The sequence below is a fragment of the Amphiura filiformis genome, chromosome 11 (assembly GCF_039555335.1).
Source record: "Amphiura filiformis chromosome 11, Afil_fr2py, whole genome shotgun sequence".
Taxonomy (NCBI): domain Eukaryota; kingdom Metazoa; phylum Echinodermata; class Ophiuroidea; order Amphilepidida; family Amphiuridae; genus Amphiura; species Amphiura filiformis.
The window spans coordinates 56,805,726-56,828,550 of record NC_092638.1 but is presented as its reverse complement, the minus strand read 5'-3'; the positions used below and the strand labels follow the sequence as shown (position 1 = coordinate 56,828,550).

Sequence of the window (22,825 nt, the reverse complement as noted above, 5' to 3'; positions counted from 1 at the left end):
TATTTCCGGGTTTCGACTGATTTTGCTTGATCGCATCACATTATACAAATACACATAAGAATAATAGACATGGCATTCTCAACCAAAACCAAGACAAGACACCCAACACATACATGTGCATAACAATGGCAAAAACAAAGTTTTATTTTCCCAATCATTTTGTGCTCTTTTAAAAAACTACATTCCTCTTCGCATCACACATTATGTTAATAAGTGCACTATAAACATTATCAATGGACTATTCCATTTGAAATCCATACACCCCTATGGAAGACATGACCTTAATCTCCAACACACAGGAAGTGTGCATTTCAAATGAGGCCTGAATGAGTGACTCTATTTGAAATCTACACCCCCTGTGTGGAAGATTAAGTTCATGTCTTCCATAGGGGGAATATGGGTTTCAAATGGAATAGCCTAATATCACTTACAGTTTTATATTTCTGTAATTTCTTGGTAGCAGCTTTCACTTCCCTGGTATCATGTCTATTTTGTTGTCCTGGCTCCATGATACCATCCGCTAACAATCTATTCTGTCCTCCTAGGAATTCAACATTAGTCTTGATACCTCCCTCTGATTCTGACACTTGCTGCACACTCATTACATCAGTCTTGATTTCTCTCTCTGATTCTAAAACCTGCTGAACACTCATTGCTTCTTTTGATGCTTCTTCATTTCTTTCTCCACTTTCTTGTGATGTAAGCTTATACGCCTTATCACTTTCGCTCATCTCCATTATAGTTCTTGATTTATCAGTTTTTGAATTAGTATTGCATGTAGATTGGGAAGTGCTAGATATATCAATAAGGGAAGGGGAAGCACTAGGAGTGCTACATCGAAAGTTTCCTTCTTGGGAAAGAGTAGAATCAGGAATACTACACTGTTTGTTTCCTGCCTGGGACGTTACAGAACTAGGAATAGTGTACTGATGGTTTCCCAGTTGGGAATTTGCAGAACCAGATGAGTATGAGCTATCAACAGGAGACTCTTCATCATCCTCATATAGTTTGCTTTCTTGGCTTGATAATGTAAGCTGACTGTTGCTATCATGAGGTGTGTAAGAGGCCTGTGATGAGGTAGACTGTGATGGAGATGATATGGAGTCCATCTCAGTTGGGTCTGACTTGGATTTCTTAAGAAAGAAAGTGTCCAGTTTGGGTTCTGTACAGGGAAATATGAGTAATAATAACAATCATTAAAATCAGAGTAAAAAAAACCAAAACACTGCAGCATGTACTGCAGAAAACAACCCAATTAATGGGTAATTATGTGTAACTCACAAATTCAGTACTTTTGAAAGAAGCCTTTTTCATGGATAACTATCTATTGAAAAATACCCTAAAAAGAGGATGCTAAAATCACTAAATACCCCTTTAAAGGATAATAGTCAAACAATTACATGGATCAAATCTCCCATTTTAAACAATTTTATAAAAGCTAATCAAATTAAAAGGTGATATTATACACAGGCTTATAAACATGGTGTGACTTTACACTACTCTGATTAAAATGTGTCACATTATCATCACATGGATAAAATTTCCTATCTCATGAATCTTGTCACCCACTCAGGAAATGTGATAGACTTAAAATATGGAAAGGAAAAACAACAACTTTACTCCCTGCATGTATAATCTATAAAAAATAATGGGTATGGCAGGGGACTCATAACAAGTGACCACATGGGGATGTGCCACATATATGGAGTAGGGATGGACCAGAGGTATAATTCAAATTCAAAGTCATTTTTTAAAAAAATTTCTAACTGGGGTGCTCATCAGAGGAGATATCTTATACATCCCACAATGCACTGCTTCCATTTTAGTTTTCTGTACTGATTTGCCATCTAGTGCAACATGTGTCGATAGTGACAAGAAGTACCTCAATGAACAGAGCACATCTAGATCTTCCAAAATGATTATTTAGAAAGTCTATTCTCAACATGAAAACAAATAAAGACAGCCTGTACAAAGTAATAGAAGTGTCATTTGTTGAAATGAAGTGACGTATCATGTTGCAAAGAATTCTGGGAAGGGTAAGATATCTTCTATGGGTGCTCACTTACGTTTTGCTTCTCTGGATGAGTCTGTGTTAGCATTTTCGCCTGAGGCAGAAAACGACCTATGTAGATAAATTAACAAGATACACCACTGAATTAATACAAAATCATAGGATACACATTGTTTTCAGGGTAAAATTACATCCAGTCAAAATTAGTCAAATTTTGATGCGGTACACAGCAACTTATAACCTGTAAAATTGGCAGTAATTATGTAACATGACATAGTGAAAATTGCTTTTGCCCTAAAATGTAAGAAATGTGCCCATTCAGCTCTTTTCTCTTATCCACTCCCCAAATAAACCCTAGTTAGGTCTGATTTCTTGAAGCTTGGCTAGTGGTCAGACTTCCTAAGCCAGCAGGCTAGCCCTACCAATGTGGATCCATTTATTGATTTAACTTTCTATAAGTGATGTATGATGTGAAATTGTAAGCACAGGTAAATAGGACTAATTGAATTTATAAAGCCTGATGGTTTAGGTAGCCTGACCACTAGCCATGCTATGAGAAACCAACCCTTAGTGTATTATAGTGCGCTATGCCAAACTCAGTAACTTGTTTGTTTACTTTATACCTGTAACTTTTAGTTAATTTGAATATTGCTATATGCCACCATCACTGCCTTCACTTTAGTGTCTAGTTGCACATGTCCTGTCCAGTCCTGTTCTGCACTTACCCAGTCCTGTCCCGTGTTTTTAGTTGTCATGCTTTAGTAGTTATTTGAGGTAGTAATCTATAATTATCATTATTTGCAACTTCTTGGGTGACCATACATTTCAAGATTTGGCTCTTTCTGGTCTCCCCACAGATGTTTTCTTGCATTATGTTTGTATACTATTGTATGGTGAAAATAAACTGAAACTCACAGGTTACTGCACACTATACATATTGTCGCTGACCATTGTGGACCCATCATTCCATAAATTACAATTTTACAACTTTAACTTAAACCATAACAACCAAACCAGGATCTGTTCCTAGTTTCAATTTTGACCTCATTTGTTTTGTCGGTATTGAATTTTTTTTATCCAATAGGTTTATCCTTTTTCCTTTTCTATGTCGATTTAACACACGATTCCCGTTGTTGTTTTGGTTCCACTTTAGCACCCCCCCGGTACACGCATGGAGGTCGCCATTTGAGGTTTTAGCACCCACTTTAGCACCCGGCTACCATGGCTACGCGTTCAGCATCGCGTACAGTACGCGTTCCCAACTGTCAATCATTAGGGGTCAATCACCTCAAGCTTGATAACGATATCTGAATAGACTATCGCCAAGACTTACGTGTATGCGCAAAATTTAGGTTAATTTTTGTGATTGAAACAGTATTTTTCTTTTATAAATCTTGGCCCGGATAGCGGGATTGTTGGTTGATTTAATGTATTTGATAAATTAGGTTCATGGATGCGTTAAAAAATATAATTAAAAGTATTAAAAAAGCTGTTCAACATTTGAAAAAAATGCACTGCAGCAGGCTTGAAAAAGTCTAAATCGCGGTAGTGTTCCAGGCCTACGCGATGGCAAGGTAATGGCGGCTTCCATAGTTGTATTACTTTTTATATAAAGTGACGCTTCCCAATCTTTATTATTCCCTGCTATAACCCTATCCCTGTCCATGACTCTCTAATCTAACAAACAGGTTGCGCAGGGTAAACCAAAATTATGCCAGCCAGTGATATGGATAGATCACAGATCCCCTTAAAAAGGCTCTGAAATGCATTCATAACCTCATTAATATACGCAGCAAGTACGATCCAATCACAGATAATAACTTTTAAATACGCGGACGCAAATGCAGGTCATTGAAAAAGTATAATGACCGCGTCTCGTGACGTAGCTAAAAGTACGCTCTATAATGACAGCGTAACGTGACGTGTTACGCGTTCGAACAATTTACGCGGATGCTGGCCGCCGTATTTGGACATCGCATGATTGCGTGCTAGTGTGATTGGTCGCTAGCAGTATTTCCTTAATGGGCTATTCGATTTTTTACAGGGAAAACGACAGACAGAGTTAAAATTGTGTTCTGTTTTCAAATTAAAAGAAGAAAATGTGACGTAAATTGAATTAAATAAAGTGAAAAGTGACGGTTATGAATGAGGTTAAGAGACCTTGTGTATACAAATCAAAGATGTGGTGGCAGACTTCAAAAAATCGATTTTCTTTATACATTGCACATGGTTAGACAATGAGTCAACATGTATAAATTTGGTTAAAATTTTACCTCTTCATCTATGGTTACCATGGTAACGGCCAAAATATGAATTGACCCAATTTTCACTATTTTTACCCTTTTCACAACTGGAAAAATGCTTAAATATTAGGTCATATTTCTGTATGAAGAACGTGAATTAAAATAATCTTCTCCCATACAATAAAGTATCCATCCTTGTCCTTTCCAAAAATGAAGTAAACATAACAATTAATTATTTCAATATGGTAGATACCATTTTGTAAAATAGGGTGTTTTTCATTAATTTAATTATGAAAAAAATGATCTTTTTAAAAATGACGTAACCTCCAAAGTGGTGCTTTTTTAAATTATTTTTTGCAGGGTAGGTAGATAAGGTATTGGTCTACCTATCTATAGAAAAAAAGTTCGGTAATTGTTTTACTGGAAAGCAGTGTTGCCAGAAACTTTGAACTTTTTAGGATTGTTGACATTATAAGATAGTGTGGAAAAATAGGGATTTTGAGCATTTACTTCCACTGAAAATCCTGATTAGGGTTGATAATGTATCAAAAGAAATTGGCATCAATACACCGTAAAGTGAGACACGATTTGATAATATTTTAATGACAGTGTTGCCAGAAAAACGTCTCTCAGTGAAGCTGTTGCTCATCTTGTTATTATTAGCTATCATACAGCTATGCTGAAAAACGGCCAAATAGACCAGGTTAAAAATGAGCTAGGTCCCACACATGAAAGGAGAAACTGAGGAACAAGAATGTATAAGGTAAAAATCCTGTATCCTGAAAACTTTCCTGTGAGGGCGCTTTTTTCAAAATGGCTGCCAAAATCCAATGAAAAACAATTATGCTCTTAAAATAGGCGGATAAAAGATAGAATTTGTTAGATTATGGATTTGTATTTATGAAAGTAATGTATAAATAAGTCGGTATATTAATAAGAAGATACTAGGAGGTCACAGTTAGGGACACTTTTCAAAATGGCCGCCAAAATTAAAAGAAAAGCATTATACGGTTACCATAGTCAATTATGAGGTATAATTGACCAGATTTTGGTTTAAGTATTGATGACAGTAATGTAACGCTAAATTAAGATTTCAATAGGAAGGTACCAGGAGGTCACAGTTGAGGGCTCTTTTCAAAATGGCTGCCAAATCCAATGAAAAGCTTTAATATATATATGGTACACCGTCACTTAAGAGGCATAATTGATCTGAATTTGGATTAATATTTATCAAAGTACAGTATAATCAGCCACAAAGCCTCAGATACCGGTAATGTTATTGAAAAAACAAATTGAAACATTGAAATAGTTGTCTTTGATGTAATCGTAGTCTTCAATCATTGTCATCTCTAAGTTATCGCTTTGAGGGTGCAAAAGAACGAGTCACAAAGTCAAGATGACCACTAAAATGTCCACAGGAATAATTTATTGTCCCTATATGTTCACGAAGGGCAACATATTAACTAAGTATCCTTACCCCGGGGGCCACTCAACTTTGGAAGCGACAGTATGTGCCTGTCAACCCTCTTTTGAAGGCGACTAATACCCGATGACCCCCATACCCGATGACCCCCCTTTTTTTTTTTTAAAGTCATACCCGATGACCACTTTTTTATTCGTTGCGGCTACCTAATGACCCCCTTTTTTGGTTGCGGCTACCCAATGACCCCCTTTTTTTTCTAGAAGAACATCATCAAAATGCAACAAGATAATGTCAAAACTTTCAAATTATGCTCCATTTTTTTCAAAAATTTCTACCCGATGACCCATTTTTTGAAATCTTATACTCAATGACCCCCTTTTTTTCAAAATATTATACCCAATGACCCCTTTTTTTTATTTTGTTTGTACCCAATGACCCCTTTTTTTACAATAACGCTTTGTTACCGATAGGCCCCTACTTCGCGTCACCGGTAGGCACATACCCGTCCCTTCTAAAGTTGAGTCCCTCCGGATCCTTTTATCTAATCCTGCACATTATGACACCACATTGAATCCATTCCAATGTGACCTCAAGAAGAAAAGTTACAAGCAATTGAATAGACGAAGATCCAGTTTTAAAAGTGACAAATTGGCCTATACGATGTGCAAAAAGATTCCAACAAGCGCAACAAAGAGACTACACAGTTTCTTCAATGAAGCTTTATTTAATTTATTTCAGTTTTTACTTCTCTATACTTTTCATAACTTGTATTTTTTGTCAGCTCTTTTGTTTCAGTTTTCTTTTGTTCCTTTTCTTTTAAATCAAAGGCACACACAAATTAGCCATTTACCACTCTCAAACCAGATGTCTAGTCCGTGTTGTTTTGAATAGGCCAGTGTGTCACTTTTAAAACTGGATTTTCATCTAATCAAATGCTTGTAACTTTGCTTCTTGAAGTTACAGCAAAGGCAACTGGCATTGCATGTGCCGTTGACCCGATGGCTTTAGTCAGGACATTTACACCTACCAGTCATGTATGAGGATTTCGCTTTAAACATTTTTTGGAGTAACTACAGAATACCCCTCTCGGGGGTATAGTTGTATAAAGTTGTAACATGTTTCTATGTATTGGAATAGGGTGTTTTGTGCTTGAGTGGGGTATTCTGTTTTAATGATTTGTGTATGGTAATGTTGTGAGTGTGTTATTCTGGAGACTAAGTATAGGTCTTGGTTTTTTTGTGGGCGTAGTTGGCGCAGACGTAGTCGAAAAACCGACAGAGTTGGCGTTTGACGTGGACGCAGTTTAAATTGGCGGGTTGATCAATGCAGCGTAGATGCATTATTTAAGTTGCAGATGAAACAAAGGAAGTATGTTTGCTGGTACTACTCGGGAGTAGGCCTATAGGCCCTAGGTGTCGGTTTTAACAAGGCGCAGTCGGCGCAGACGTGAGTTGAAAATTGACAGGTTTTTTAAAAAATGGGGCGTGGACGTAGTACTGCGGGGGGATTTGTCCCCGTTATACCGTTGAAGGAGTTCAAGATGTGGTATTTTTTTGTGTGATTGTATTTGAATTAGTTGTTGGTACATGTATAGGCCTACTAGGACAAATTCTATGTCTAGTTTTTATGTCGGCGTAGTCGGCGCAGACGTAGCTGAAAATTAACAGGTTTGGGCTTTGGGCTTGGACGTGGATAAAATTGGTGATGTTATGAATGGGACATAGTGTTTGGGGGCTTTGTGCCCATGATGTTGAATTAGTATAATATGTTAAATTGTGTGTGAATGTGGTGGCAGACTGGCAGTACATGAACAGTATGTTGGACATAGGTCTTGGTTTTTAAGTCGGCGCGATCGGCGCAGCCGTAGTTGAAAATGGCAGATTTTGCGTTTGGGCGTGGACGTAGTTAAAAGTGGTGATTTTAAAATGGAGCGTGGGCGCAGTATTGCGGGGGATTTGTCCCCAATGGCGCTGAAGGAGTAGGCCTACAAGATGTTGTTTTGTGTTTGATAGTGTTTGAATTTGTTGTTGGTACATGTAAATTGGACAAAGTATAGGTCCTGGTTTAATGTCGGCTCAGACGTAGTCGAAATTTAGCATGTTTGGGCTTTGGGTGTGGTCGTAATTAAAATGGGTGATCATTGGAGCATGGACGCAGTGTTGGAGGGGATTTGTCCCGTTGAAGTTGAATTGGGATGGTATGTTGTTTTGTGTTTGATACCAGAAGTGTATGAGTGTTTTGCTGCTACTTGCTGTGTTTGGACCGTAGGTCTTGGTTTTTATGTCGGCGCAGTCGGCGCAGACGTAGTTCAAAAATAGCAGGTTTTATGCGTTTAGGCGTGGACGTGGTTAAATTATGTTAACTGTATCAAATAAATACCCTTATCTGGAATGAACTTTTGTTTTGGTTTTTAATACTTGAACATTTACGAAAATATTGCAGGCTATTCTTTATTTTTTAGCTTCAGGACTAATGTTGCTAAAGTTTTTACAGCCCCCCCCCCCCTCTAAGTGCACAAAAACTTTTTAACCTCCCTCTTCATACACCCAAAACTTTTGAATCCCCTATATTCAGAACTCCAAAATTTTATAACCCCCCACATATTTTTCAGCCCCCTAATAATTGAAGATTCAGTATGTTTTGAAAGTGATATTAGTTGTTTAAGGATGACTTTGGCTATAGGGGTGGGCTTTGGCACGATTTTATGGCACATGATTATTTTGTTCATTGCAATTTTATCGCGCGCATTTGTCCTGGTAATTAATGTTTTTTAGTTGATATGAACGATGCGATGTGGAAATTTTGGCCCCTGGCTCCGGTATCCCCCTTCGCATTTTAGCATTGATAGCAAATTTTCACGGGAAAAGAGATTTTTTGGGACAGCTTGGAAAAGTTAGGTTACAGATCTGAAGGGCCAAAGCTGAATCATGTTGCCTTGCACAGGGCACCCCGAAAAAATGGTCTCTGGCAGGAGTGATGATGAGTTCACTGACCTTTTAACAAGTTCAACCATGGTTCAACAAAATTCAATACGATTACGTAATTGTTCATGTGATGACACACACAGAGGGAAAGTCAATATTTACATTTCTTGGTCATAAACCTCACCTCCATGCAGTAGCCTTTATTATACGCATTATAGCTGATCTGGGTAATCAAAAACAAATCTACCCATCGTGGCTTAGGGTTTTAATAACATGCTTAATTTCCGGGATTGATTGAATTTAAATAATGGATACACATTTTAAGTTTAGCATCAGTTTTTGTTATTTAGTTAAGGGATCTAAAATCAGCGTTTATTGCGTTTCGACAGTATTTTTTGTAGGACATGAGAGCACCTCAGACCTATCGAATTGCATTCTGAATACTGAAGCATGTCTTTCTGATATCAAATAATTTTCATTTTTGAAAATCACAATATAATACAAATTTTATGACAAATTATAAAAATTTGATATTTTTCAAATTTTTGATATATAACAGTCCTCGAAGTAAATTATATAAATCTAATGACATATTCTTAAAGTGTATGTAGCAGGGAGGAAAAAGCCGACGGTCAATTGAAAATTTTGACCTTTCATATTGAAGATATGGATTTTTTTCCCAAAAAGACCTAATTTTTTTTTGTTTTGGGAAAAAAATCCATATCTTCAATACGAAAGGTCAAAATTTTCAATTGATCGTCGGCTTTTCATCCCACCTACATACACTTTAAGTATAAATCATCAGATTTATAAAGTTTACTCAAGTACTGTTAAATATCAAAATATCAATTTTAATGATTTGCCATAAAATATGTATTAAATTGCAATTTCAAAAAAATCAAAATTATTTGATATCAGAATGACATTCTTCGTATTCAGAATGCAATTCGATATGTCTGATGTGCTCTAATGTCCCACAATAAATACTGTCCAAACGCTCATACCCCAGCCCTTAAGTTGTGTTTTTGAGAATTAAAAAAAAATATTTTGCTTAAATCATTAGAAAATATGTACCATATTGGCTGAAATTTTTAGGTTGAAAAGTCGGGTGTGAGAAGTTAGGGTCACAAATTGTACCAACCCGAAATTTTATCACTTTGTAATATTTTCATTTGGTATGTTTCTTATTAATATTTTTTGAGGAAAAAAGTGAGGATTTGTTATCACTTTGTAATTTTTTCATTTGTTATGTTTCTTATTTATAGTTTGTGAGGAAAAGTGATAGTTTTTCAACACTTTGCACATTTTGAATTTTTTATGTCTTTTAATATTTTGTGAGGAAAAAAGTGAGAATTTTGTCATAACTTTGCAAATTTTTTATTTACTATGTTTCTTATATTTTTCTGGTGAAAAAAGTGAGGATTTTTACTACTTTTATATTTTTGATTTTTAATGTTTTCTATCATTTTGTGATGACAAAAGTGAGGATTTTTTCATCACTTAAAATTTTTCATTTGTTACGTTTCACATTATTTTGTATGGAAAAAAGATTTTGAAATTACTTGGATTTTTTAAAATTGTCTGTATAATGTACAATGTTGCTTTAAGCCCATGGATTGAGAAATTTAATATTATTATTCCATGCCTTGATATTGTTTGATTGCATTTTGTAATATTGTTTTCAAAGTGATGAAAAAAGTGATGAATTATTATGATGTCCAAAAATAGGTGCCAAAATTTCTCCCCAAATCGTGCCATATCTAATTATATTTGAATGTGATAGAAATCCTCACGTATCTCATCACAAAATAATTTTAAAAAATGAATGAAAAATTTGCGTCGTAATGAACAACTTTTTTCATCACAAAATAATAAGAAATATAACAAATGAAAACATTCCAAAGTGATAAAAAATCCTCACTTTTTCCTCACAAAATAATAAGAAACGTTAAACATAACAAATGAGAAGTTGGCGAAATGATGAAAATAATTCTCACTGTTGTCATCACAAAACATGATGATAACAAGTGAAAAATTTCCAAAGTAATACAAAAATTCCTTACTTTTCCTCACAAAGTAATAAGAAACATAACAAACGAGAAATTTCTAAAGTGTTAAAATATCCTTACTTTTATCATCACAAAATAATAAGAAACATAAAAAACTGCAAAGTGAGGATTCTTTCTCATTTTTAACTTTCCTGAAGGGGGTACTACACCCCTGGCCAATTTTGTGCCTATTTTTGCATTTTTCTCCAAAATTATAGCGCATTGGTGACAAGTAAGATATGTATATTACAGGGGCAAGGACTACAACTACTGCACTGGAAATTTTATTTCAGCACAGACAACAGTTGTGGAGTTACAGTCAAAAATGAGGGAAACCCAATATTTGATCAATAAATCAATAACTACTTGGCTTGAGTTGCTGAATTTTCAGTGCAGTAGTTGTAATCCTTGCCCCTATAATATACATGTCTTACTTTTCACCAATACGCTATCATTTTTGAGAAAAATGCAAAAATAGGCACAAAATTGGCCAGGGGTGTAGTACCCCCTTAAATCGGGCCTCAATTGTCTGAAATTGATAACATTTTATTTTTAAAGAGGGACTATGAATTTATCATATTATTGAAATTCTCATCAATATTAACTGTATAGTTACTACTAGCTAAAACTACTGTTCTTTGAATGGTACAAAATGCAGATGTTCAATCGAAATACATATTATGCAATATAGGACTGTCCGCATTTTTTAGGTGGGTAATGTGTATAAAACAAATGAATATCTACGTCATTATCATTTGTTTCCCAATTTTAAAACAAGATGTTTTAGAAAAGGAAAACAAATCATACATACAAAAAAAAATAACATTTTTGACCAAAAACACCTTCCAACCCAAAAATCACATTAATTTTGACCAAAAGTCACATTTTGATTTTTGACCAACAAAAAATCAAATTATTGATCAAAAAGCACATTTTAGACCAAAAACTAATTTTTTGATCAAAAATCACATTTTAAACCAAAATATCACAATGTAAACCAAAAATCACATTATAAACCAAACATCACATGAATTGAGTAAAATTACCCGGTGTTGAGTAAGGGAAAGATTTTACTCTGCTGTTTAGTAAAATTTTGCACAATACCGTACCTGGGCAAATGATAGCATTTTTTGCAAATCATTTATTAGACGAGTGGATTCTATAGCCATTTTGGGTGCTGAAACCGAATCCGGAAAGCTTTTTTGCCGGGTTTTTTGCATAAAATGTATCTACATTGGTTCAGTGGACTTTTTCAAAATGGCCGCAGTATATTGTGGTAGGGTTAGGGTTAGGCTTAACCGGCCAATATTAAAAGTACATGACCTAAAATTACAGCTATAGGTTAGATGTTCAGAAATTTGGTACTTTGGTAAAATAGTGAGTGAGGGGAAGGCATAGCTAGCCAACTCCCGTGTTAATTGAATGGAGATTTGACCGAAAATTTTGGTAAACGGACCGCTCACTTCTGAAGAATGCCACACTAAAACGGTACAAGCTACATTTAAAGTTCTCTCTGTTCGATCATCATGATGAGTTTCTTATATAGTATGCGAAATGGGGTACTGAAGGTGATTGACAAAGGGTCGTGCCGCTGATGAGTAAGTGACAGTGAACATGAAAATCAGCGCCCATAACCCAAGTTAGTAGCTAGTTAGCGGAGACCGTCATGGGACTGATTATTGATTATTGAAGTGCCTTATTAATAGATACGCACGATTTAGGGCAAGAAAAAAACCCGGGACACTTTTGGAGACATTATCATCATCATCATCATCATCATCATCATCATCATCATCATCATCATCATCATCACTTTCTACATTTTTTCTAAACAACATACTGTTTTAATAAGATTTTTTTCTTAAAATGCATGTAACTATAATTATTGTTTAGAGCGTGATGAAATATAACATCTCGATTTTCATCACAAAACAAATATAATGCATAAGAAATCGTTTGTTTTAGAGCGTGATGATGAAATAAAACATCACGGTTTTCATCACGAAACAAAGTAATACATAAGAAATCAATTTTTCGTGAGTGATGAAATAAAACATCACGATTTTCATCACGAAACAAAGTAATAGGCCCTACATAAGAAATCGTTTGTTTTAGAGCGTGATGAAATGAAAATTGAAAGTGTTATACAACTCCCGGATACATCTTAAAAAACAAATTTCCATCTCATGATTGAATAGGAAGTTTGGTCAAACAGAGTATAAGGCATGATATTGATAATAAATACATAGTCTTAGGAAGCAAAAACATTTAATATTTCAACCATTTACTAGAAACATTTTACCTTCATTTGTAAATATTTATAAAAACGAAATATTTGGAGCAAACATGAATAGAAATTTACAGATCTGAAACATACTTATGAGACCTACCTAGAAACAAAAATTCAGCTTTGGTACTCAACTCCATCATAGTTAGATGGCTCTTGAAAATAGGGAGAAAAACCTGTTATTTCTTGTTTAAGGGTGTTGAATTGGCAACCATGGCAACAAAATATGCAAAATTTTACTTATATGTGCATATTTTTTTTTCGTACATTACAGACCACTCTAGATGTGTTTATTAGCCTCTAAAACACACCCAGAACAAATTTCATATGACACTTGTGAAAAAACTTGGTCAAATTTTGCTGATTTTGTTGTCATGGTTGCTGAATTCAACACCCTTAGACAAGAAATAGTAGGTTTTCCACCCTATTTTCAAGCTGCCATCTAACTATGATGGAGTTGAGTACCAAAGCTGATTTTTTGTTTCTAGGTAGGTCTCATAAGTATGTTTCAGGGCTGTAAATTTCAATTCATGTTTCAACTGTCAACATGGTCAACCATTGGTCTGAAAGAGGGGGGTCTCCAGCAAATTTTCACCCGAACCCAACTTCGTATACCGCCCATTCCTCCATTAATGGTTTGATTTGCTCAAACTTGCTTGTGGGCTTAGATATGTACCTATAGACAATGTATCTATGACATTTGAGTCATATGACCACATATTTTTGACACCAGGGGACCCCCAAAATGACAAAATCACACTTGCGGTTGAATAAATGACCATATAAATGCTCATAACTTTAAAAGGAAAGCAGATATCTGAAATTTAGAGCCAGATTCTGAACATATGACATAAGGTTAGCTAGAATCCAAGATTGCGGCTTTATATCTGTTCAGAACAAGAAGTTATGAGCCACCAAAGTTGGTAAAATCACCAATGACACTCATGAGTGCCAAAAAAGGGGGGGTGGTCCGGGCCAAAATTCAAAGGGCCATTTCTCAAAAACGACATGGGCTATGAAGCCAAATTTTTGTATGGGTTCATTGTGGCCACAAAAGAATATTCTGATGGAATTTCATCAAAATCTGAGAGGGTCACCTGGGAACTTTTTTTCAGAAATTGGTTGATTTGATATGGACTGACCCTGTTTAAAATTTCAACCATTTACTAGAAACATTTTACCTTCATTTGTAAATATTTATAAAAACGAAATATTTGGAGCAAACATCGTTTTCAAAATATTTTTCAACTCCAAAATAACATTATGTTTAGAATGATTTGTACAAAGTTTTCAAAAATGTTTTTGGAATGTTATAAGAACGTAAAACATTTTAATAACATTTAAATGTCGCGTTATATAAAGGTCGTGAAAACATTTTAAAAACGTGATTGTAAATACTTGGACAAACATGTTTTTCAAAATATTTTTGCAACTCCAAAATAACATTCTGTTTAGAATGATTTGTACAAGTTTTCACAAATGTTTTAGGAATGTTACAAAAACGTTTTTACATTGTTGAGCAACGATAATGCTGTAGGATGTAAAACATATAGCCCTTAAGTTAGGCCAAATAAACAAAATTAACATGTTTCACGTCTTCTTTGTTTCCTTTGTTGAGGTTTCTTCAATTAAATTTGTATTTTGTGAAAGTCAGTTATTTTAACAAAACAATATATGCCTTGCTAATAAACTAGAAACACTTTAGGAATGTTTTGAGATAAATAAGGGGGTCCTATATGTCAGTATAACAAATAAAAAGATTTCTCCTCTTTTGTGCAGACATAGTGTATGCTAGAATAACTATAATTATGGGTATTCACGATTCTGCTCTAAAAATAAAATGCCCTTTCCTCCACCTTGTTTTGAATAAGTCGGATGTAAAACATGTTGTTTATTATTGAACTTGGCCTTCACTATATAATACATTAAAACATATTAGAAACACTTTGACCAAGTTTCAGGGCAAATTTATGCAAAATAAAAGTACCCCCAATTTAACATTTATGCATGGATTTTTAGCAAAATATTGGCAAAAATTATATGTTAATGAGCTTCTCCAGTCATTTTAGCTTATTGACTTGATTGATTATTGATAAAGACAATACGATACAAAGAAAATATAAATTGATGTATTTTGAAAACCGTAGGCCTATGTCCGATTGATTCCAAAGAAAAGGCATATTGATCAGTGTAGGCCTACTTTGGTCTACTCAATTAATCTGTTTAGAGCACTTTTATAATGCCTGCATAACCACCTTAAACAGCTCAAGACACAAAATGTTAGGCAGTAAGTAGTCCAGTTTAAATATTATTTTCTTCATGTATTAATTTGTAAGTATTTAGTGGTGGAGGGTTTTATGTAATGTTATTCTTCTATTTTGTACAGAGCGCAGTAAACATACGAACACATTGTTCACCCAATTGTAATTAGGTAATGTAAAACAAAGCTTTAACATAGAACTTATTATGTGTTACAATCAACAATATCATTCGAATCCGCAATCGTACTTTCGTTTAATATAAGACATCAAGAATGTAGCAATGGAAACAGGCCTTCCTGTTGAATTGTCAAAATGACAATGGGCTGAGATTGAACGTACCAGCCCAGAGGATGATTTAAGGAAGCCCCATCATGCACTGTAAAAGTGTTATCACTAGAGTTTCAACCAGAGGATGATTTAAGGAAGCCCCATGATGCATTGTAAAAGTGTTATCACTAGAGTTTCAACTGCCACTTTACTTTTCAAATCCCATTGAACTCTGTGCAAAAGATGTTGTTTTAGAATTGCCCGTGTGTCATTATTACTTGGTCGATTTCAGATCTAAAGTGATGTATGCATGAAGGATAATTCACACCTTCTGTAGATAACATAAAATGTGAAATCGACCAACTTTTTGAAGGTGTTTTTATTGTAAATATATCTGTCCAAATTCAAATTTAACCATGCACATGTGTATGCAGTGGGCGGGCAGTGGTGTCATGTTCCCTCACACAGCTGTGCTAACCGCAAGACTTGCTGGGAAGTGCTTTTAAAATCATCCTCTGAGTTTCAACTGCCACTATATTTTTCAAATCCCATTGAACTCTGTGCAAAAGATGTTGTTTAAGAATTGTCCGTGTGTCATTATTACTTGGTCGATTTCAGATGTAAAGTGATGTATGCACGAAGGATAAATCACACCTTCTGTAGATAAGATAACATAAAATGTGAAATCGGCCAACTTTTTGAAGGTGTTTTTATTGTAAATATATCTGTCCAAATTCAAATTTAACCATGCACATGTGTATGCAGTGGGCGGGCAGTGGTGTCATGTTCACCCCCACAGCTATGCTAACCGCAAGACTTAAAAATCATCCTCTGGTACCAGCCGTGGGACGTGCAATATACAGCCTCCTCGTTTTGGGCCCGTGCTCCATAGCCAAAATTATCAAAAAAGTATCATTATCACCTTCAAAACATGCGGAATCTTCAATTACATGCTTATGAAGCTTGCATATTTTCAAAAGAATGACACATAGCCATGATTACCATTATCAACTCTATTGTACACCTTTCTGTATAAGGCAAACAAATTCGTGTACATTCTAATCTTGTTATAACTGTATCCCGGGGAACTGTATGACTACAATCATCTCACTTATATTTGCATCCAATTTTGTAAGTAGGCCTATATTTTGTTATTACTATCAATAAACCATCAAGAATTAAACAATAATTGTGTATATGGTATATCTCTGTCTTTGAGTCACATTTGTATACCATATCCAACTTGAACCTCGGGGAGGGGGGCACTCAATTTTGGAAGTGACGGGTATGTACCTACCGAGTCATGCAAGTAGGGGCATATCGGGTACAAAGCGTTATTTTTAAAACTACGGGGTCATTGGGTACAAACAAAATATAAAAGGGGTCATCGAGTATAAGATTTAAAGAAAGGGTCATCGGGTAGAAAATTGTGACAAAATGTAGCAAAATTTTGAAACTTTCGGCATAATTGTGAAAAAATGAAGCAAAATTGGACAGGTTTCTGCATTGTTTAGTTGCATTTAGATGATGCTATTATAGAAAAAAGGGGGGTTATGGGTAGCCGCAACCAAAGAAAGGGGTTCATTGGGTAGCCGCAACTAAAAAAAAAAAAAAAAAAAAAGGGGTCATCGGGTATGGATTGTAAAGTCCATTTTATCACGTTAAAATTGGGAAAATTCTCCCTTGAATTGATGGCTGAACTACATTCTAAAAAATAATAGAATCCAAATTATATGACTTTGGTCTTGTTGCGATGCATTGCACTTACTATTACATATTTTCTTATATCAACAAACAGCAAAATACATAAAAATTAATGAGACTGATTGAGACTCTTTTTATGGTTTTTACAACTCAAGTAAAAATTTGATACGATTGATTCTAAATATACTACAAAAAATAAGGTCTCTCGTCCCAACGCGCAGTCGGGCTTTCTTGTTAGAACGAGGCATTCCCTCATACATTATGTTTAGTCGTGCATTGTGTTTACGCAAGTGTGTCTATGTCCTGTTAAGAAGCATGCTGTTTTCAAAGCCCCATATCAATTCAGAACTATGTCTACGCCGACTGCGCCAACATAAAAGCAAGACCTATAAGCCCTCTATCGGATTGAGAACTACGTCTGCTCTTACTGGGTCATGAGACAACCAAGATCTACACGCAAGTGTGTCTATGTCCTGTTAAGAAGCATGTTGTTTTCAAAGCCCCATATCAATTCAGAACTACGTGTACGCCGACTGCGCCAACATAAAACCAAGACCTATAAGCCCTCTATAGAATTCAGAACTACGTCTGCGCCGACTGCGCCAACATAAAACCAAGAATTGCGTGCATATCCTATTTGGACATGGGCGCACTTGGTTAATGGCCCATGGTGTGGAACCTTGGGCGTACTCAAATAATGAGTTTTCAACTGAGTCTCGCCGACCAACACCGTCGGGCTGTTTTCAACCAACACGCCCTCTCTGTCTGAAATTATTTGTCCAAATACCAGCATCCAAAAAGCCATGTCGTGACTGTAGGGGGATCATTTGTCCAACTACTAGATAGATGGCGCTTCGTTAAAGACACTCGTCTCGCCGACCAACACCGTCGGGCTGTTTTCAACCAACACACCCTCTCTGTCTGAAATTATTTGTCCAAATACCAAAATCCCAAAAGCCATGTCGTGACTGTAGGGGATTATTTGTCCAACTACTAGATAGATGGCGCTTCGTTGAAGACATTTGTCCAAGAACCAAAATGTAAAAGAAATTATGATGTGACTATAGGGGATTATTTGTCAAAATACAAGAAAATATCAAATTGAGGGGGCTATTCCCTTTGAAGCAGCTCAGGGCTGTGCCCATGGTGTGGTGGGTATTGTGTAGTTATGCCCATTTTTTTGCCAGTAGGCCTATATGCAAGACAATTGATCATTGTTGCATTTTTCCTTGACATAAAGCATCAAGTATGTTGAGAGAAAAACAAGAGGTATGACAATAATTTCAATAATGACATCCAAAGTTATCGCCAGGTAATCACAGTTGTCTTGTGATTTCAACAGTTTCTTTACCAACATCGAGAACAAAGCAGTCTATTGGTGTCAAAGAAGGAAAAGGTTTTAGCAGACTCATAGTGCAGCTATCTTCTTCTATATATGACCTATATGCCGCTTTGATTTCAGATAGGCTAGATAATGAAGAATAATTTTCTTAATGTAGTGATATCGATGTGAGTGATCTCGAAGATAAACACACAATAAAAGAATTCAGTGAAACCAAGAAGAGTAGGAAGTAAATATCCTGCCCTTTGTCAATACATAGGGACAATTCTCTAGTAGTATATTTTGCTTGTATCACAGGGTTTTCACCTTCATTGTATAATCTTTGTTTATTCATTGCTTTTTGTGCCTAGATTATAGCGCCTTAGTGCAAATTCTTTTTTGGTTTTTGGCGCTCTATAAATGTCAGTGATTGATTGATTGATTGGTCATTTTGGAGATTTGGTGATCATATTAGCCATCTTGACTCGCTATATAGCACTCTGTAGCTCGCTATATAGCACTCTGAAACACTTGCTTAGAGGTGACAATGATCAAAGACAACTATATTTGAATGATTCAACAAAGACAACTATTACATTCTCTTATCAAAGACAACTTTCTTTCTTAACACTTTTATCTGTGGCTTTGTGGCTGATATCATGCCGCACTTTTTGGTGGGCATTTTGAAAGGCAACCTCAACTGTGACCCCCGGTATTCAAGATCTGGTCAATTATACCTCTTTTTAAGTGAGTATTTTAAGTTTAACGGTGTACTGTGTTGGTCCGACATTTTGAAAAGTGCCCCCAGCTGTGACCTCCTGGCACCTTCCTATTAATATCTTGACGTATATTTGCATTACTAGCCTATAACTGCTATCAATGCTTAACCAAAATCTGGTCAATCATACAATGGCGTAGCACCAGTTATCATAATAGAGGGGCACCAACCAATGTGGGTGGCAGTCCGTTTTTTGGATTTTTAAAATTCAGATCGATTGGGGCCATGTAACCCGTGCCCCTATGACGTTACGCCACTGCAATCATACCTCATAAGTGACTATTTTAACCATATATATGCTTTTCATTGAATTTTGGCGGCCATTTTGAAAAGCGTTCCCAACTGTTACCTGTTGGTACCATTCTAAATTAATACCTTGACATAGTTATACATTACTTTCATTAATACAAATGCGAAATCTAGTCACTTTTATCTTTTATGCGACCTTTTTAAACGTATAGTAGTTTTCATTGGATTTTGGCAGCCATTTTGAATAAAGCGCCATCACAGGAAGTTCTCAGGATACACGGTTTTTATTTTTACCTCATAAATTATTGTTGCTCATGAAAAACTGGTCCAGAAAAACTATGTGAGAATGTGTCCTTTCATGTGTGGTAAAATTTTTAACCTGGTCTAACTCTTATTTTATGGAAAAATACCTATCTTTATGGCAACACTGTTTGCCTATATTAAAATTACCGCAACTTTTTTTTATTTATTTGGGTACAGTACTATCTAGTCCAGCCACACTGAAAAATATAACATATAAAAAGCACCACTTGGGGGTTACAGCTCATTGAATATTGCTATATTTCAGAAAGTCAAAAATTAAGAAAAACACCCCTATTTGAAACAATGGAATATCCCAAGTAGGACAGACTGTTTGTTAAAACAACTGTATTTTTAGAAAGCTTAGATGTTGCCAATTATGTCGTGGAACTCTCAAGGTTTACCTCTATTTTTCCTTTATATGGTGAATCCTGAAACTTGTTATATTTTTTTTTTTGTTTTTGTGCCGAAATAGTCTAAAACCTGTCATTTTGATGTTTTGGCCGTTGCTATGGTAACGAAGGTGCAGTGATGAAATCATTTTGATTTTTGTAGACTTCGACCAAAGTTGCATCCTGATATAAAGTAAGAAGAAATTCCATTTTTTGAAGTCTGCCAACTATTTTTGATTTTCTTTGACTGGTACGCAATACTACTCTTAATGACTTTGCATCAGTTATTTTTCGGGTATTGTGAAATATCTAAACATTGTGCTTTAGACCTCGGAATATCCCTCGGTTCCAAAGCACAATGTTATTTCACAATACCCTCAAAACAACTGATGCGCAGTCATTAACCTCTAAATAGTAAAAGTGTGGCAACTTCTTAATTCATACACGATACAAAAATAAGAGTTAAGGAATCTAAATACAAGCACAGATTTGGTGTAAAAAACACTTAATTATTTATTTAACATTTGGGCTTGTGTTTTCTATTCTTAATCTTGAGATTGTTCCAAGGACTGTTTGATATTTTTTGGATATCGGCCTTGGTTTTTGAATTTATTGACCAAAATAAGGTAAAGAATATGGCTTTTTGCCTAAACAAAAAAAAATGGCTCCTTTGGTGTCTTTTGTTGAAAAGTGTATACTTTTGTATCATTTATGTTGTGCATGAATAATTAAGAAATTATAAGATTAAAGACCCTTAAAGTTTACTTAACTGAAGGGGGTACTACACCCCTGCCAAATTTTGTGCTTATTTTTGCATTTTTCTCAAAAATTATAGCGCATTGGGGAAAAGTAAGATATGTATATTATAGGGGCAAGGACTACAAATACTGCACTGGGAATTTTATTTCAGCACAGACAACAGTTGTGGAGTTACAGTCAAAAATGAAGGAAACCAATATTTGATCAATAAATCAATTACTACTTGCATAGAGTTGCTGAATTTTCAGTACAGTAGTTGCAGTCCTGCCCCTATAATATACATATCTTACTTGTCACCAATGCGCTATAATTTTTGAGAAAATGCAAAAATATGCACAAAATTGGCCAGGGGTGTAGTACCCCCTTAAGAGGCATGCCACAATTTGCTAAACCATAAAACCCCAAAATTCATCAGCAGATTTTAAGACTTTTTTAGTGGCAATCTTACTTTATACCGAAATTGTTTCAGAAAAGTAAGCAACACTACCCTACCTTTTTAACCCAGCTAAGGTAAGCTTCTGCCTTGGTGGGGTAGGCGAGTCATCAGATGTTTTGGGTCCTCTACCAAACATGGCTGCCAGATTTCCTGGCGACGATGCTGACGCTGACGGTATTTGTTGATTAATGTGGTACATGGACGCTCTAGGAGCAAACATCTTCTGTAGTGATGTCTGTGGTATATAATAGAACAAGTTGTTTGACATTGTCACCAAACATTATTCTCAAAAGGTTAGTAAAGGTTGCCAGAAAATGTTTAAATGTCAAAGGTTTTAAAATGTTTTCATAACATCCAAAAACTTTTTTTCTTTAAACTTACTGCAAAATATTCTAACATAATCTTTGTAAGTGTTGAAGAGAAATTTGGCTCAAAAATATTTGCAACAAATATTTTAAAACATACAAAACATTTTAATGTTTTTTGACATTCAAATAACCAGACATTTAATGTTATTAAACGTTTTTATCAAAATCAAAACCCTTTAAAACATTTTTGAATTATAATCCCAGCAAACACAAAAATGTTTTCAAAACGTTACAAACGGGTTATAAAATTGTTTTGGCTATATTCAAAACTTTGTAATAATATTCAGTAGATATCAGATTGTGTATGTAATATTGCTATCAGCAGTAGATAGCACATTATGTAATATTGCTATTTTGGCATTCCCCCTAAAATCCCCATTCCCCTGGTGTAAATAACAATCCATTTCAGTTTCTTAATCCCTGCTTATTGGACCATTTTTCAAATCCAAATCGGGTTTTTATCATAATGAGCTCACTCTGAACTCAATGGCAATGCAAATTACCCCACCTCACTTAAAGGAACACTCTGGCAATCACAACATTATGCCTTTTTGATGTTAGAAAAACAAAACCAATTATCAAGCACGAATCACATGGTTTTATTTTAAACAAACTCATATTGACCATAAAAACAGCCGTCTCTCAAAAATGGCAATGATGTCATGGTTATTTGTGCGCAATTGTTGCCAGAATTCATTGAGTTACTGGAACGTCATTGCCACAGGCTATGTGCCCGGAAAATTTGAATACCGCGTGTTGAGAGACGGCTGTTTTTATTTGTTTTTAAGGTTAATATGAGTTTGTTTTAAATAAAATCATATGATTCGTGCTTGATAATCATTTTTCTAACATATAAGGCATAATATTGTGATTACCAGAGTGTTCCTTTAAGTGTATAGGACCATATAGCCTGAAAATGATCTATTATACTCTTACCTTGATGATAGCTAGTAGAGTTTTCTCCTCTTGTACTAGTATCTTTCTCTTATCAGGGGTCAGGTTGACATCAACTGATTCTAAAATGACAAAAACAAAACAAATACATGTATGTAGC

At 35.2% G+C, this 22,825-nt stretch overlaps 1 protein-coding gene across 1 annotated transcript in view; it reads right to left on the bottom strand.

Annotated features, from left to right (window-relative positions):
- The window catches only part of LOC140165047 (mismatch repair endonuclease PMS2-like), a 128,206-nt gene that overhangs the window by 22,406 nt on the left and 82,975 nt on the right, over positions 1-22,825 (bottom strand). Inside the window, exons 12-15 of the mRNA XM_072188465.1 lie at positions 22,708-22,787; positions 21,460-21,638; positions 2,067-2,122; positions 432-1,162 (exon numbers count right to left, since the gene is read on the bottom strand). Of these exons, the coding sequence (XP_072044566.1) occupies positions 432-1,162; positions 2,067-2,122; positions 21,460-21,638; positions 22,708-22,787 (1,046 nt within the window). The remainder of the gene's footprint in view (positions 1-431; positions 1,163-2,066; positions 2,123-21,459; positions 21,639-22,707; positions 22,788-22,825) is intronic.